We start from the raw sequence: 16,153 nt of genomic DNA, 5'->3' as shown, positions 1-16,153 counted from the left end.
TCTTGACTCTGCAGTTCACCCAGGCCTCACTGCACCTACTCTTCTAGGTATAAATGCTCCTTTGGCTAGCCCTGTTTGCATCTCCACCAGGGAAGGAGGATCCAATAAAATGTGGCAACACTCCCAGTAGGAAACAAAAAAGTACTGAACAAAAGCTTTTGCCAGTCATTCTTGCCTCTCACTGCTTCATTTTCCTTATTTGTAAAAAAACAAAACCAAAAAAAACTTCATAATAAATACCTGCCTTGACTTCTTCACAGGTCCTTGTGTAAATCAAATGAGGTAATGGAAGGGAAAGTACCTTAAAAAGAATAAAGCACACATTTAGTTATGGGCATTTTCCAAATCATTTTTTGAAGCCTGTCGCCTCTTGAAGCAAGAGGTTCTCAGACCGCATGATGTAAGTGATGAGCTCTAATGGCTCTTTTTGGCTGTCCTTGTCCACCAGGGGTCTCCTGCCTGTCTCTCCAGCCTATGTTTCTTTATTTATTTATTTTATATTTGGCTGTGTTGGGTCTTCATTGCGGTGCATGGGCTTCTCATTGCGGTGGCTTCTCTTGTTGCAGAGCATGGGCTCTAGGCATGTGGGCTTCAGTAGTTGTGGCTTGTGAGCTCTGGAGTGCAGGCTCAGTAATTGTGGCACACGGGCTTAGTTGCTCTACAGCATGTGGGATCTTCCCGGACCGGGGCTCGAACCCCTGTCCCCTGCCTTGGCAGGCAGATTCTTAACCACTGCGCCACCAGGGAAGCCCCCAACCTATGTTCTTGCACCTGCCCACTCAGACCTCACATCCAACCAAACCGGGCCTTGTATTGTTCCTAAGCACTCACTTCCCTCTTCTGCTTTTGTGTCTCTGTGCCTCCTCTTTTCTGCCATGAATGCTGCCTAATTCCCTGTCTCCTCCTGTGAAAATTCCTCTAACCTTCAAATGTCAACTGTCATTTTAAATGTGTATTAATTATTTATCGCTGTGTAACAAATTTGCCGCAGACTTAAAACAACACGTTTACTATCTCACATTTTCTGTGGGTCAGTAGAACATAATAAGAAATATATATTTGGCTTCTGCCCCTGGTTCCTGACACAGAGCTCCTAAAGACCTTGGAACTTCCTGAGTGATAGCAGTGCTAGGAGCATCTTTTGTTCTAATATGTGGTCTTTGACCCTGGTTCCTTGACACAGAGCTTCTAAAACCCTTGTCATTTCCTGAGTGATGATGGTGATAGGAGCATCTATTGTTCTGTGAGGCAACTCTTGGTGGACTCCAGGATAGCTTCAGGATGGGGTTGGTCATGAAATGATTCTAATCATTTCAGGCTATGGTTAGAAGCTTGAAATTTTCAGCCCCGTCCCCATCCTTCAGGGAGTGGAGAGAGGCTGAACATTGAATTAATATTTGATCATGCCTGCATGATGAAGCCTCCATAAAAATTTCTGAACTATGGGGTTTGGAGAGCTTCTAGCTTGGTGAATACATCCATGTGCTGGGAGGGTGGTGCACCCCTCGACTCCATGGGGACAGAAGCTCATGTGCTCAGGATCCTCTGGGCCTCCTATGTATCTCTTTGGCTGTATCCTTTATGATATCCTTTATACTAAACCAGTAAATGTAAGTTAAATGCTGCCCTGAGTTCTGTGAACCGTTATGACAGATTATCAAACCTAAGGATGGGGTCATGGGAACCCCCTCAATTTGCAGCCAACTCAGACAGAGTGTGGGTAATCTGGAGGCCCACTACTTGCATTTGCAGTCTGAAGTGGGGGGTGGGGCAGGCAGTCTCATGGGACTGAGCCCTTAATCTGTGAGGTCTGTACTCTCTCCAGGTAGTTAGGATCAGAACTGAATTAAATTGTTGGCCACCAGGTGGTGTCCACAGAGACTTGCAGAATTGCTTGGTGTGAAAAACCCATACATTTTATATCCTAAGTGTTATGAGTAGAGGAAACAAGGTTCCCCTTTAGTCAGGAATCTGGGCATGGCCCAGCGTGGTCCTCTGCTTCAGGGTTTCTCACAAGGTTGCAATCAAGGTGTCAGCCATCTGAAGGCTCTACTGGGGAAGGGTGTTCTTCCAAGTTTATATGGTTGTTGGCTAGATTCAGTTCCTTGCGGGCTTTTGGACTGAGGATCTCACTTCCTTGCTGGCTGCTGGTGTGGGCCTCTCTGTATGGCAGCTGGCTTCATCAGATCCAGCAAGGGAGAGAGCCTGTTTTCAAGGTGGAAGTTACAGTCTTATGGAACGTAATCATGGAAGTGACATCCTGTCATGTTGGCCATATTTTGTTGGTTAGAAGCAAGTCGTAGGTCCTGCCTACACTCAGAGGGAGGGGGGTTATTCCACGGTGTGAAGAGCAGGAGCTGTGAGGGTCACTGGGGGCCGTCGTAGAGTCCACTCAACCACAGGATGTTGTCCCCATGAGCCTGTACTTATTTCTTCCAGCTAGATGTGTGATCTTTCCTTTCCGCGACTCTTCTTTCTAGGTACTTGTTTCTTTTTTCAGTTCACATTCCATGACTGATATTATTATGGTTCAGTATTTTCTTTATTTCCCTCATATAACTGTTTTTGCTCATCTTTCACCTACTTTCAACCCCCAGAACAGTCTTGTACTCAGCAAATGTTCTGCAAAAGATTACCCTTCCTTTCCTTCTTTGAAACTGAGGAAGAGCCAAACTAGTTGCTTTCCTGTTTAACACCTGAATCCTTTTTCTGCACAGCAGCCACATAGGATCCATTATGAAACCTTCATATTTGTCAGTTTGGCATCAAAAGCAATGACTCATCCATGTCTATATAACCTGGCTGGAGTGATCTGCCTGATTTGCATTTAGAGCTAGAGGTTGTTACGTTATTAAGGAGAAGCAATTTTCCATTAAAGATGCTTCAAACATTAGCTGTTTTTGAGTGGTGTATTGTTCTGTTTCCCAGGGGGCCTGCTGGGTCTCAGAAATGATGCAGCCTGTAAGAATTTTTTCTTCTTTAACCTACCTGTTTTCGTTTGCCTGGTAATGATCATTTTGGAGTCCTATTTTTAGGTAATAGGAACTGAATTGATAAAGAGGCCTGACTCTCTAGAATCAGCATTTTAATACTTTCCCTTTTGCCCAAGCAGTGGGCTGGATCTCATCATCCCTGTTGGAAATGTTCAATAGGATGAAATATCACATGTGCTTTAGGAGACTTAGAACATGAGAGAGATATATGTTTGATATATGTGGATCACAGGCTCAGAACACAGCAAAACTCATTTACTTTAGCTTGCCATGCTTGGGGTGGGGGGAGGCCAGTCTCTACTTAACCCCCTATGATAGCTCAGCACCTTTTTCATTTTTTGAAGTTTTGATGGATAGCTAGTCTTTGGAAGACAGGTAAAGAAACACTAGTCAGATTTTAGTAAACACTGTGTTTCTGGTGTTGAAATGGTCATGTCACAGTAACAGGTCAGGCTTGTCCCCTTTAAGAAAAACTCAGATGGAAGTCAACTTAAACTTGGAGGAGTCATTCATCTGTTGGGAAAGATGCAGAATTAGTAAGTTAAAGCCAGCGGTAGATGGGAGCCCATAAGTATGTGGGCCTACATTTTGGGTCTTTTGGGAGCCATGAAGCTAAAAGCCAATTAAAGCTTTAGTAGAGAGAAATTTAGAAGTGGTTTCTCCTGGGCAAGAGAAAGATTTGGAGCAGAGAGTGCTCAGAGAAAAGCAGTGTTGATGATGTAATTAATACAGTTAACAGCTGGGAATGGGAATCAGTGCGAAGCCGCATCTGAGAAGACCCTGTGAAGGACTCAGGTTTGGGCACGAAAATCACTCTACCCAGGGCACCGCTTCAACTCAGGAACCTGAAGGTATCTTCATGTTCAGCCTGGGGAGAAGGGTGACCAAGTTCTGACACAGTGAGTCCCGCTGTTCTTCATCTCTCACCAGTCTGTAAATTAGAACAAGGAAGGAAATTTGGGTAGTGAAGGGATTTTTTTCCTTTTAATGCTTGAGTATTAGCTTTCTTTTCATTCATTTATTTATTCTGTTACTCTTATATGAAGTCCTTCTTTCCCCAGTCTATACACATCTGTCTACTTTCAGACAATGTTATCATTGTTATCATCTAATTGATATTCCCAGTCTCTGCCCCAAGATGTAGAATGACATCTCCAGCTTGGGTAAAGGACGTGATCATACTTATATCGCATTGTCACCCCAAACTCAAAATGGGCCCAAGAGTTGATTGACTTCTCCCAGTATCTTGTCATTCAGGCACATCTTTCAAAAATCATGTTTTCTTTTCCATTCTCACTTCTACTAATCCTGTTCAAATCCTGAAGGTTGTGTGGCATCATGGGAAGAGGATGAGACTTAGGTTCGAATCCCGCCCTTGTCGTTTCCTAGCTGGTATCCGTGAGCAAGCGTGTTATCACTTGGTGTTTGTGAGCCTCGTTTCCTAATGATCTTTTAGAACCTCATCTCTAAAATGGGCATGATAGTACTTGCTACCTCATTGGATTACTGGAGAATATTAAATTTGGTAGTGCCTATGAATCATCTAACACAGTACCAGGTGTGTGCCATAGGCGCTCAATAACTAGTTACTATTACTATTTTGTAAATTTTTTACTGTTAATATTTTGAATGCATAGAGTGTAGCGCCTGGCATGTTCAGGGCCACTGTTTTGGGAAGCCATTCGCATGTGATCCTCCCCTGGGATTGTGGAACCCAGCTCTGAATATATTAGGTATCCTTCACCTCCCTAGCACTTTTCAACAGATGAATTGGCTTCTACGTTTCAAAAAACCAGAGCTGTTGCCCACCCCCTTCCCCTGTGGAACCCCCTCAGCTTTCCACTTAGGAATGGCTTGTGTCTAGACTCCTTCCCTCCTCCATTTATTTTGATACAATGAAGTTGGCATCTCTCTGACCTTCTGCCTGAGGTTAATCCTTCCCTCTGGGTTCTGGGTCCCTTCCCTTCCCGCCCAGGGTCCCCTCCCTTTCTTTGTTGTGCCCTCTTCAACCACACCTTCTTTAGTGATTCTTTCCTATCAGCAATTAACTGTGTTCAGGCTTCTCTTATCTTAAAAAAAATACAAGAAATCATGTGTGATTTCTTTTTCCCTCTGCAGCGTCCACCCTGTTCTGTTCCCCGCCTTCACAGCCAGCCTTCCGGAGCCTGGTGCACACCCTCGTCTCCGCAGTCAGTTCCCCGCATGGCGTTCTGCTTCACTCCATTTCCTCCTATGACCTTGTCACTAAGTCTACACTGCTGACCATACTTTTCTTACTGAAACGCATGCTTTCTTTGGCTTCTCTGACTTCACATTAGGCTGATTATTCTGCTACCTTTCTGATCACACCTCAGTTTCTTTTGCAAACTTTTCTACTTGCGCTCTCTTAAATAATGTTGTTCCTCACTGCTCTATCCTAGGCTCTCTTCCCTTCTGATTCTGAACCATCTCCGAGGGAACCAGTCTACTTGTTCATTTGTCCTCTGTACGCACACAACATGCTCATTTCTGTCTCCAGCCCAAAACTCTCTCTTAAGCATCAGATCTAATATCCAACACCTCAAACTCGCTAAGTCCGACTGAACTTATATCCCCTCCCGATTGCCTGAAGATGCTCTTCCTATAGCAGGTCATGGCTTATTTGTCTAGAGCAGTGGTTCTTCACTTTAGTGGGCGTCAGAGTCCCCTGGAAAGTGTGTTCAGATGGCTGGGCCCCATCCCCAGAGGTTCTGAGTCAGTAGGTCTGGGGTGGGGTCTGATAATTTGCATTTCTGGGAGTTCCCACCCCATCCCCAGAGGTTCTGAGTCAGTAGGTCTGGGGTGGGGTCTGAGAATTTGCATTTCTGGGAGTTCCCAGGTAATGCTGATGTTGCTGGTCAGGGGACTATACTTTGAGAACATCTGTTATAAGGAAATTAGGCAGTTTTTCCCATTCCTTACTCTACCCCTATAACTTCCCCAGCCTCCAGTTCCCAGCTAGCATCTGAATAATCTTGTCAGTTTTGCTTTTTATAATAAATACCTCTCTATCTAGAACCCTCCATTCCTTCTGCCACTAGTCTGATTTATTGCAGTAACCTGCTAACTGGCCTTTCTGCCTCCGGTTTCACTTCTAAATCTGTCCCCCATATAGCAACCAGTGTGAGCTTCTTAAACCATAAGCCATTATTAGTCCCCTGACTGCTTTCTTCCGTAGCTCTCCACTGCCTTTGGGATAAGCCCAAACTTCGTAACGTTAACCTGGCCTCTGCCTACCTATGTGGCACCATCTCTTCTCCCTCCTTACTTTGCACAGAATTCACCAAGCATACAGAAAAGCACATGCAATCTAAATATATATTATATAGCAGTTATTGAGTGCTTGCTGTGTTCTAGCCACTGTGGCACTTTGGCACACATTAACTTCATTTAATCTTCCCACTAACTCTATAAGATGGGTTACATTTTACAGATGAGGAAATGTGACCCATTTTATAATGTTGCCATCCCTGTGTACCAGTCCTTTCCAGTCAGTTGTGTCCAGGGTAACAGGGTTGGATTCACTCAAAACTGACTACCAAGAGCTGATGATAATAACCATGACAACAACAGTAGTAGTAATATCTAACAATTTTTGTTAATGTACTTTGTGCCGGGGCACTCCGTGTAAACATAACTCATGTATACTATTCCTGATTTCCAAAGGAGGAAATTGAGAGAGGGAGTAACTTGTTCAAAACCACAAGTTCAAGATCACAGGATGTAGGTTGGAATTTAGGTCTTGTGACTCCAAAGCTCATGGTTTTTTTTTTTTTGAAAGTTTCATGACTTTTAAAAAATAATTAATTAATTTTTGGCCGCGTTGGGTCTTTGTCGCTGCGCGCTGGCTTTTCTCTAGTTGCGGCAAGCGGGAGCTACTCTTTGTTACGGTATGCAGGCTTCTCATCGCAGTGGCTTCTCTTGTTGCAGAGCATGGGCCCTAGGCACACAGGCTTCAGTAGTTGTGGCTCGGGGGCTCTAGAGTGCAGGCTCAGTTGTTGTGGTGCGTGGGCTTAGTTGCTCAGCGGCATGTGGGATCTTCCCAGACCAGCGCTCGAACCCGTTTCCCCTGAATTGGCAGGAGGATTCTTAACCACTGCACCACCAGGGAAGTCCCAAAGCTCATGCTTTTAACTACTCTGTGATTTCTGTGGGTGGAAGCAGTGAAGTTATTTAGAGAGCTGTTTATCACTTGGCACCTTCTAAAATCTAAAATCCTTCTATGTCTTTAAGTGAATTAAAAAATTTTTGGCAACCCTCCCATCCTCATTGGAACCCACCCGCATGCACCTGTCTTTCTTCCAGATCTCATCATACTGTGGTAAGAAGAGTTTGGAATTGGAGTCATACTGGGTTCTGATGCCACCTCTACTAACCATCTCCTTGGATGAACCCTTGGATTTACCTCTTAGAACGGCTGATTACTATAAGAACCAGAATAGTAATGCTTCCCTCATGGGGTTGCTGAGAAAAATAAATGTGAGAATACCTGTCTCTTCTCTCCATCCCTTGTGCTTTTGCTTAATGTAACATTGGGCATTATCACAGTAGCTTCCTTGCTGTGTTTCCTGCACAGATCACCACTGCCCCTCTCCTGTTCTTAACTCCAGTCACTACTCACTAGGCTCTACACTGCCACCTGAAAAATATTTCTGAAATACAAACTCTAGCGACTTTCTGTAGATAGTAATGGTGAACTGTTATTCACACATGCACTCTCCTACTGAAGCAACCAAAAATATTTAGATAAAATACAAAAACCAAACCCAACCCAGCCTTCTTCTTAAAGCATAAAGAGCTCACAGGCATTACCAGGTTAAAATTAGGGTGGAAAACCCATGCAAGAGTGCAGGTTTGACCAGCGGTTGTGGGGGACAGAAATAAAGCTCAGATTTCTCACAAGAAGCTGGGACCCCAAAGGACTGCACTGTCACGGTGAGGGTGGACCTGAAACATACCAGCTCTCTTGTGGAATTGCAGCCCAGGTTCAAGCTGACTGGCTCAACCAAGGAATCTCAAGTCTTGAATTGGTTTATGGGCTGGTTGTGCCTCTGGGTGTCTGGCAAAATCAAGTGGAAATTCTTTCAGAAGGAAGGTTTCTTCTGCCCAGGCCTCAGATTATTCAGTAACCAGCACGTAAATATAACCAGGCACCCAAGGAAACCATACTCCAAGGGCAAGAATCATCAGCAACCACAGACAACAGAAACAGCCCTTCATAAACGTCATCAGATATTGGAATCATTACCATCTATAAAAAACTACTGTGTTTAAAGAAATAAAGGATAAGCTTGAAGATATCTGCAAAGAATAGGAAACTATGAAATGTGACATAGCAAATTAAAAAAGGAATCAAAACTTATAGAAATAAACATAACAGTAATGAAATTTAAAACTCAGTGGATGAGGAAAAGTTTATATTTGATTAAATATTTTAAAGAGAAGAACCTCGGGCTTCCCTGGTGGCACAGTGGCTGAGAGTCCGCCTGCCAATGCAGGGGACACGGGTTCGTGCCCCGGTCCGGGAAGATCCCACATGCCGCGGAGCGGCTGGGCCCGTGAGCCATGGTCGCTGAGCCTGCGCGTCTGGAGCCTGTGCTCCGCAACGGGAGAGGCCACAACAGTGAGAGGCCTGCGTACCACAAAAAAAAAAAAAAAAGAAGAACCTCAGTGGATGCATTTAACAGAAGATTGAATAAAGCTGAAGAGAAAATTAACAAACTGGAAGATGGTAAGGAAAAATTATCCAGAGTATAGCATGGAGAGACAAATAGAAATGCAGAGGGAGTGGGTAAGAGACATAGAGAATAAAGTGAGGTCTAAATAAGTTTAATTAGAGACCTAGAAAGGAGATGAGAGAGAAGATGAGCGAAGGTGAAATTTAAAGATAATGGCTGAGATTTTCCATAACAGTTGAGATACCAAACCACAGATTTACAACCAATGATTGTAAGTAGAATTAAAAAAAAAAATCCATACTTAGATACATCAAGATGAAACTACAGAAAACCAAAGGGAAAATCTTAAAAGCAGCTAGAGAAAAAGACAGATTATCTTCAAAGGAGCAATAGGCTGACCCTTGACTCCTCATCAAGTATAATTCTGATTATGTTATTCTCATATTTTTCAGTGGCTTTCCATCCCTAAAACGTTAAATACATGCTCTTCAGCATGTCATGTGAGGCCTTTCGTGGTCTGGTCCCTGCAACGTGTTTAGACACAGAGAACCTTTGTCCTTCTCATTTTACTCTTGATTAGGTGCCTTACACATGGTCTTCCTTTCTGGAATGCTCCCCATGCCCATCCATCTAGCCAGCTCCTACTCAGCCTTCCCACTTTAGCTCGGGGGTTCGCTGTCAAACTCCCTGGCTCCCTTCTCACTGCCTTTGGACACACTGCTTGCCAGCACTCACCAACTCCATGTACTTCAGTATTTGTTTGCATTTTGTTTCATTTCTAGTACACGAGTATCCAAGGACAGAGCCAGGGTCATTTGTAGTGCCTGACACTCCACAGATATTCAGAACCTTCACTGAGTTGATGCCGGCATTTCAAGGAGTCCCACGGCCACTTAAGCAATATATGTAGGTTTTCATGGCTCTTCCCATGATGCTCTGATTCCTGCTTGTGTGGAGCAGGCTGCCACAGTTAGCACCAGGATCCCTGAATGATGTCATCGGCTGGCTCTACCCCTTCAGTACTTCCATTTCCTTGGTGAAACTGGAATAACAATATCCACTCTACCTATCGTATGAGGTTATGGTGTGGATCAAATGAGGTGATGTATGTCAACACACTGTGAATGTTCTGTGGCACCACACAATTGCAGTAGCTTTATTTCAGAGTGAGAGATTTGCTTGGGCTGGCAAACTTGCAGCACAGAAAATGACTCTTTGTTGTTGTTTTTTTCCATAGTCACAGGAGACTGTTTCCTTATTTTTTTTCTAATTAATTAATTAATTAATTTTATTTTTGGCTGTGTTGGGTCTTCGTTGCTGTGCCCGGGCTTTCCCTAGTTGTGGTGAGCAGGGGCTACTCTTCATTGTGGTGTGCATGCTTCTTATTGTGGTGGCTTCTCTTGTTGCAGAGCACGGGCTCTAGGCACTCGGGCTTCAGTAGTTGTGGCGTGCAGGCTCAGTAGTTGTGGCTTGCGGGTTCTAGAGCACAGACTCGGTAGTCGTGGCGCACGGGCTTGGTTGCTCGGCGGCATGTGGGATCTTCTTGGACCAGGGCTCGAACCCGTGTCCCCTGCATTGGTAGGTGGATTCTTAACCACTGCACCACCAGGGACATCCAGAAAATTATTCTAACATGAATGTTACCTTGCCCTGTGAGGACTTGTGTTGTCATGCCAACATTTCACAGGGGAGAGGGGCCCAGAAAGTAACTTTTCCTCGTTGGTTGATTTTGAGAGATCTGAGGGGAATTGTTTTCATGGACCAAAATTTATATTACAGTTTTCATTGAGTTCTTGGTGGAAATTGTAAATTTCTGTGACCCTTCATTCAGAGATGAGAAAGCTTGGATTTGTCAGAGTTCGTCACTCTTTTAATTGGAAAGACTGAAACACTTTTTGCCCAATTCCTTGCTTCTTTCTTCACGTTGCCTTTACTTAGCATCACAGTCTAATCATCTGAAAACCTGATGAATTTGTCAAGTGTTAAGGATCACCAGCCTGGTCAGTCCATTGTTTCTGTGTGAGGAGCCCAAATCAGACTCGCTTCTAAGGCAGTGGCAGTGCCGGCTCCAGCAAGCCAAGGTGTTTTCCTTTTGGAATGTTTGAAATAGAAGTTTCAGGTAATCTGTATAAAGAGATTAGGATTTTACTCGATTTTCCCTCCTAGAGTGTTTTTTTTTTTTGAGAATATAGTGAGCAGTTGCTTATATTTGTAGTATGTCCAGTTTTTAGAAAATTCTGTTTTTTAGATGAAGAATTTTGGTAGTCACTGGTTTCTGGACATTTTTAACTGGAAGGAGCCACAGAATGCATGGGGCCGGCTCTGCCTTCAGTACGGCAGACTGAAGGCTGTGGGGAAACATAACCTTTTCCTTCCTTGAGGACTGCCGGCAGCTCTCCCCTCTTCTAGTAATTCATCAGGGAGTTTCATCGTTCTGTGAAAGCATTTTCCCTGATAGTCAATCAAAAGCTCTTTTAACTTAAGCCCCTTTTCTTTTACTAAGTCATTGATAGTGATGGAGACACACTTCGCAGCATCCTTCTCAAAAATCTCTCTCAAATCTTGCCTCTGTTCACTGTCACTGCCACTATCTTAATTTAGATTCTGATTGCGTCTCATCTAGACTGTAACCCCAGCTTCCTAAGCTCTCTGCTACTATTGTCTCTCCACCCTGGAATGCTACCAAATTCATTGCTCTAAAATATATGTGTCCCTGGCCTTTCTAGTGCTTTGTGGGATAGTATCCAAGCTTATCAGTTTCACTGTCTGGACCTGTGTGTTAGGAAGTATGTTCTGCTGAGAGTGGCGTTAAATCCTAAAATATCAATGGCTTAAACAAGAAAGTTTATTTCTATCTCACAGAAAAGAATAACAGAGGTAGGCAGGTCAAGGCTCATAGGTTAGCTCCATAGTCTTCAATTCTGCTGTGCTGCTCTGCACAGCAGAATGCACTGTTGTCCTGTAGCCTCCAGGACCAAGATGAGTGCTTGAGGTCCAGCTGCCACATCCACATTCCAGCCAGCAAGGAGGAAGAGGGAAAGGCTGCACCTCCATCCTTTAAATCACAACACTTTAACCTGCATCTTATTGCCTAAAACTTAGACATCCAGGCCATGTTTAGTTACAAAAAGACTGAGGGATGTAGTCTTCTAACTAATGCTAGCTAAAAAAAAAAAAAAAAAAAAAAATCGGAGTTCTGCTTAGTAGGAAAGAAGAGAATAGATAAATTGGGCAGGAACTAGAATCTCTGCCATAGGACCTATCCCACCTCCCCACCAGTTTTGTTCCTTTCCCCATCCAGTCCCTTCCTGCCCAACACTTGTGTCCTCAACCCGTTAGTAGCTACAGTAAATCTCTTACTAATCCTTTACCATGTCAGGCTCTTTCACAGCTCTGGGCCATGTACAAGTGCTGGCCTTTACCTGGAATGCTCTTCAACTTTCTTTCTCCAAAACATCTGTATATCCTTCAAGCCCAACTCACTTCCTCAGTGAATCTTGCTTATTTCCTTAACATTGACAGCACATTACTTCATACTTGAGCATATATCAGTGGAAGAGCTTCAGGAACTTGGTAGTTGAAAAGACTTGGGTTTGAATTTCTTCTCTGCAGCTTGGGCTGGAAAACTATAAATGTGGAAGTTCTTGGCATATAAATTATACTTAGAGCCATAGTGCAGATCTCTCTTCTTGAGTTCCAGATCTTCATGTTGAACTGCTTACTCAGTATCATCACTTGACGATCTCACAGGTGGCCTCTCACATAGAACCACCTCTGAAGTAGAGCCCTTGATCTTCACCGCCCCTTCTAGTCTGTCCTGTGCCAGTAATGCCTCCATCAGCCTAGCTGCAGATGTTAGAAAGCTTGAAGTAATCCTTTATTTCTTATATCTAATAATCCTTAAACTCTCACATCTAATTACCACTAAAGTCTATTAGTTCAACTCCAAAATATCTCTTAAATTGATCCTTTTTTTTTTTTTTGCGGTACGCGGGCCTCTCACTGCTGTGGCCTCTCCCGTTGCGGAGCACAGGCTCCGGACGCACAGGCTCAGTGGCCATGGCTCACGGGCCCAGCCGCTCCGCGGCGTGTGGGATCTTCCCGGACCGGGGCACGAACCCATGTCCCCTGCATCAGCAGGCAGACTCTCAACCACTGCACCACCAGGGAAGCCCAAATTGATCCTTTTAATTCCATCTCCAGGGCTTGTATTATAGCACTATCCTCTTGTGTCTGGACTTCTGCGATAGCTCTTAACTGGTCTCCCAACATCCCCTCTTAGGTTGGCCAAGTCTCAAGTTAGGCAGTCACTTTCTTGAACAAAATCCTTAGCCAGCTTCCTATTGTATGTAGGTTTAAACTCAGGATTCTTAACTTCTGCAAGGCCCCATCTGACTCGACTGCTGTCTACCTCTCATTTCCATTTCTGGCCATGCCCATTCTTGTTCATTGTCCTCCGGCCACATGGTCTTTCTGTTCCTGATTGTGCCAAGGACTTCCCACCTCCACCCCTTCCCAAGTACCATTCCCCACTTGGGGTCTTTTGTCCCCTTCCTCACTCCTACACACACCATCCTCATATCTCAGCGTCAGTGTCACTTGCACACAGGGCCTTTCTCTGACTTCTTAATCTAAATCATATGTTCTCTTCTCTCCCTCCTTGGGAGTGTTCTTTCATTCTTAGCATTCATCACAGTTTATAATTCTATATTTATTGAGTGCTTATTTATTGAATATCACTCCAGCATTAAACTGTATGTTCCATAAGGGCTGGGATCATCTTTCTTTTATTCACACTGAATCCTCAATGCCCAGTGCTCAGTAAACACACATGGTATAAATGAAGAAACAAATGATCTTGTGATTAAACAACGCGATAGATTCTCTCATTAAATTGACAGCTTTGCTGCTCGCTGTGGCAAGACGTAGTTGTTGGAAACCTGTTAAGGTGATTCACTTTTCTAAACTGGCAGTGTGTTTCTTCACATTCATTGAACATATCTGTGGTGCTCACCTGTAAGGCTACAAGCTTCAGTTTAATTTATTAGGGTGCATCTTTGTCTGAACAAAGCCTGATTTCTGCTGGGATATCCTTATGAACACAGAACCGGAAAAGGTCGTGTTCAGGTGTGATCTCTGAGAATCATAATTGGGCCCACTTCCATGGCTTGCCCTCTTTTTTTGAATGCAACCTGGCATAACCTTTGGAACAGAAGACTTGCTTGTTATTGGGATGGAATCTGAAGCAATAGTCATTTTAAGACGGAGCCACCAGTGACCGTTACAGAAAGCTGCATGCCCAGGATTTGGGCTGTCTCGGAAAAGCCCTCACTACCCTGTCTTGATTGCCAGCTCTTGAGACCAAACTCGGATATCAGATATCTAGGTAGAGTATACTTGTTCATGGTAATTCCAGCCTCCTAATCTTTCCTGAATTACCTGTTGTGTGGCACACATTGGCAAGATATGTTATGGAACTGGTGTGGGTTTTTTTCTCCCTTAGAGTATAAAAGATGTTCTGAAAGCATCTGATGATTTTGGAATCGTGAACTTGGTCTAAAATAAAAGATGAACTTGGATGATGTCCCTCTTTTACAGGGTGATAAAGAGGGTGATCGACAATGGGAAAGTTTTCATTTGTTTTTCTTTTTAGAAAACAGAATTCTGCTTTCAGTGGGCACTATCGTAGGTAGATTTTAGCATAGATGGAAAAGCATACAGTTGATTGTTCTTAAGCCCCAGTAGGTCAGATCATGTCAGTGTTTCCAGAGTACGCCCAGAGTAAAGTTGGCTTTTAGCTGAGCCTTTGCTAAGAGGCAGCCAGTCCTGAAAAGGATTTATTTATTTATTTTGGCCTTGGTAATGTCTAAATGATGATAAGTACAAGTCTCTCTTAGCTAGCTGGAGCGGGTCCCACATGAATTGGTTGTGACCCCTAGAATCCAGAAACTCCAGTAGAGTTGGATAAGAATATTTTGTGGGGGAAATCTAATGTAACGCATGAAAATATAAAATATTAAATGTTCAGAAGTTTGTAATTTGCTGCTTTTTTTCATGAGTGGTTTTAATACTTCTGGTCCAGAGCCTAACTCCCTCTTTAGTGGTTTCAGTTTCTTGGGTGAATGTGAATTTTATAAGTTTTTTAAGAAAGGAAATTAAACATTAAAAGACTTTAAGTACTTTACTCTTTATATAATGTCACTAAGAAAAGCCAGGAAAATCAGGGTTGGCTTTTTTATTTGTTTATTTAATAAATATAATCTATTTTCCACCATTTTGTTTGTTATGGCTGTACCAAAGTACTTTTAAAAGTTAACATTTATTTTGATTTTGTTTTATTTCAGCAGATGTGCATAATAAGTTAACCTATCTCTATTCTTCATTGTGGGCTGGGGCAGTGTATAACATTTAGTTATTTTGGCATTTTGACACATAGGCGATTTAGTTTAATTCAGCATAATTTGATGCTCTCCACTTGTATGATGCCTAACATATGAATAATGTTAAATAGATAAAATGCGCCCTGCTGAGTGTGAGCATTACTACAAGTTAGTGACGTAACTGACCTTAGCCAAGTCACCTAACCACTGTGGACCTGGGTTTCCTTTTCTGTGAAATGAGTAGTTTGGGGTAAATGGTGTCCAGGAAGCCTTGGAGCTCTGAATTTAAAAATCCCATGAGTCTGTATGCCTAATAGGTATGTGTCTACCTGATTCCTCCTCCTCTTCTTTTCTCTTTTTTTTTAAATTAGGAAAAGAGGATGCTGGTGCACCAGTTACAAAAGACGAGAACACCTTCATGTCACAGGACACAAGAGCTTTACCAGAGAAGTCGCTGCAGAGATCAGCAAAGGTCTCTGCCTGTTTCCTTCACTTGTCTGGCTGGTAGCTGAGCTACCTGTTGGAGGCCTCTCATACAATTCAGTTAGGACTGTAGTTGGTCAGTTAATCAGAAAAGTCAGTGGAAGCAGGGAATCATAAAAAGTGAATCTTTTTCATTACTTTAAACATATATTCATTTGTCTGTCTTTGGATGAAGGGCCAAGGCCTTTTCTTCGCATGTGGGTATGTTTATTGAGGTTCTGCATTATCTTTTTCTGCATAAACTGCACTTGTAATGTGACATCTATGATTTCCAGTTTGGTTTATTTAAAGTGGAGTGAGAGGGACTTCCCTGACGGTCTAGCGGTTAAGACTCCACGCTTCCACTGCAGGGGACACGGGTTTGATCCCTGGTTGGGGAAATAAGATCCTGCGTGCCGTGCGGCACGGCAATAAATGAATGAATGGAGTGAGAATTTAGGCACTGGTGAAGCAATATGAATGTAGACTCCTAGGTTTTTGGTTTTTTGCTCCAATTTTTTTTATTGTTGTCATGACCATATCTAATTCAAAAGTAAGTTTTTAATAAGTATTTTTTAGTTTCTTCAAAGTATTTAATTTAGTTGTCCAGTAACAAAAGCAA

The 16,153-nt window shown here is 43.2% G+C and overlaps 1 protein-coding gene across 14 annotated transcripts in view; it reads left to right on the top strand.

Moving 5' to 3' along the window:
- Nucleotides 1–16,153, top strand: part of DIS3L2 (DIS3 like 3'-5' exoribonuclease 2) — a 373,385-nt gene that overhangs the window by 139,624 nt on the left and 217,608 nt on the right. For 13 of the 14 annotated variants that reach the window (XR_003435198.1, XR_003435217.1, XR_003435218.1 and 10 more), the window contains one exon: nt 15,441–15,541. Coding sequence is in view for 11 of the 14 variants with exons in the window: in XM_027118351.1 (XP_026974152.1) it covers nt 15,441–15,541 (101 nt within the window). In the remaining 3 variants the exon portion in view is untranslated. Of the gene's footprint in view, nt 1–12,861; nt 14,076–15,440; nt 15,542–16,153 lie in introns of those variants that run through there. The other variant, XM_027118369.1, reaches the window with a different exon arrangement.

The sequence above is a fragment of the Aethalodelphis obliquidens genome, unplaced genomic scaffold, assembly GCF_003676395.1.
Source record: "Aethalodelphis obliquidens isolate GAN/ISIS:26980383/991018 unplaced genomic scaffold, ASM367639v1 scaffold2, whole genome shotgun sequence".
Classification (NCBI taxonomy): Eukaryota; Metazoa; Chordata; class Mammalia; order Artiodactyla; family Delphinidae; genus Aethalodelphis; species Aethalodelphis obliquidens.
The sequence above is the reverse complement of the archived record's forward strand: the minus strand, read 5'-3'. Positions and strand labels throughout refer to the sequence as shown.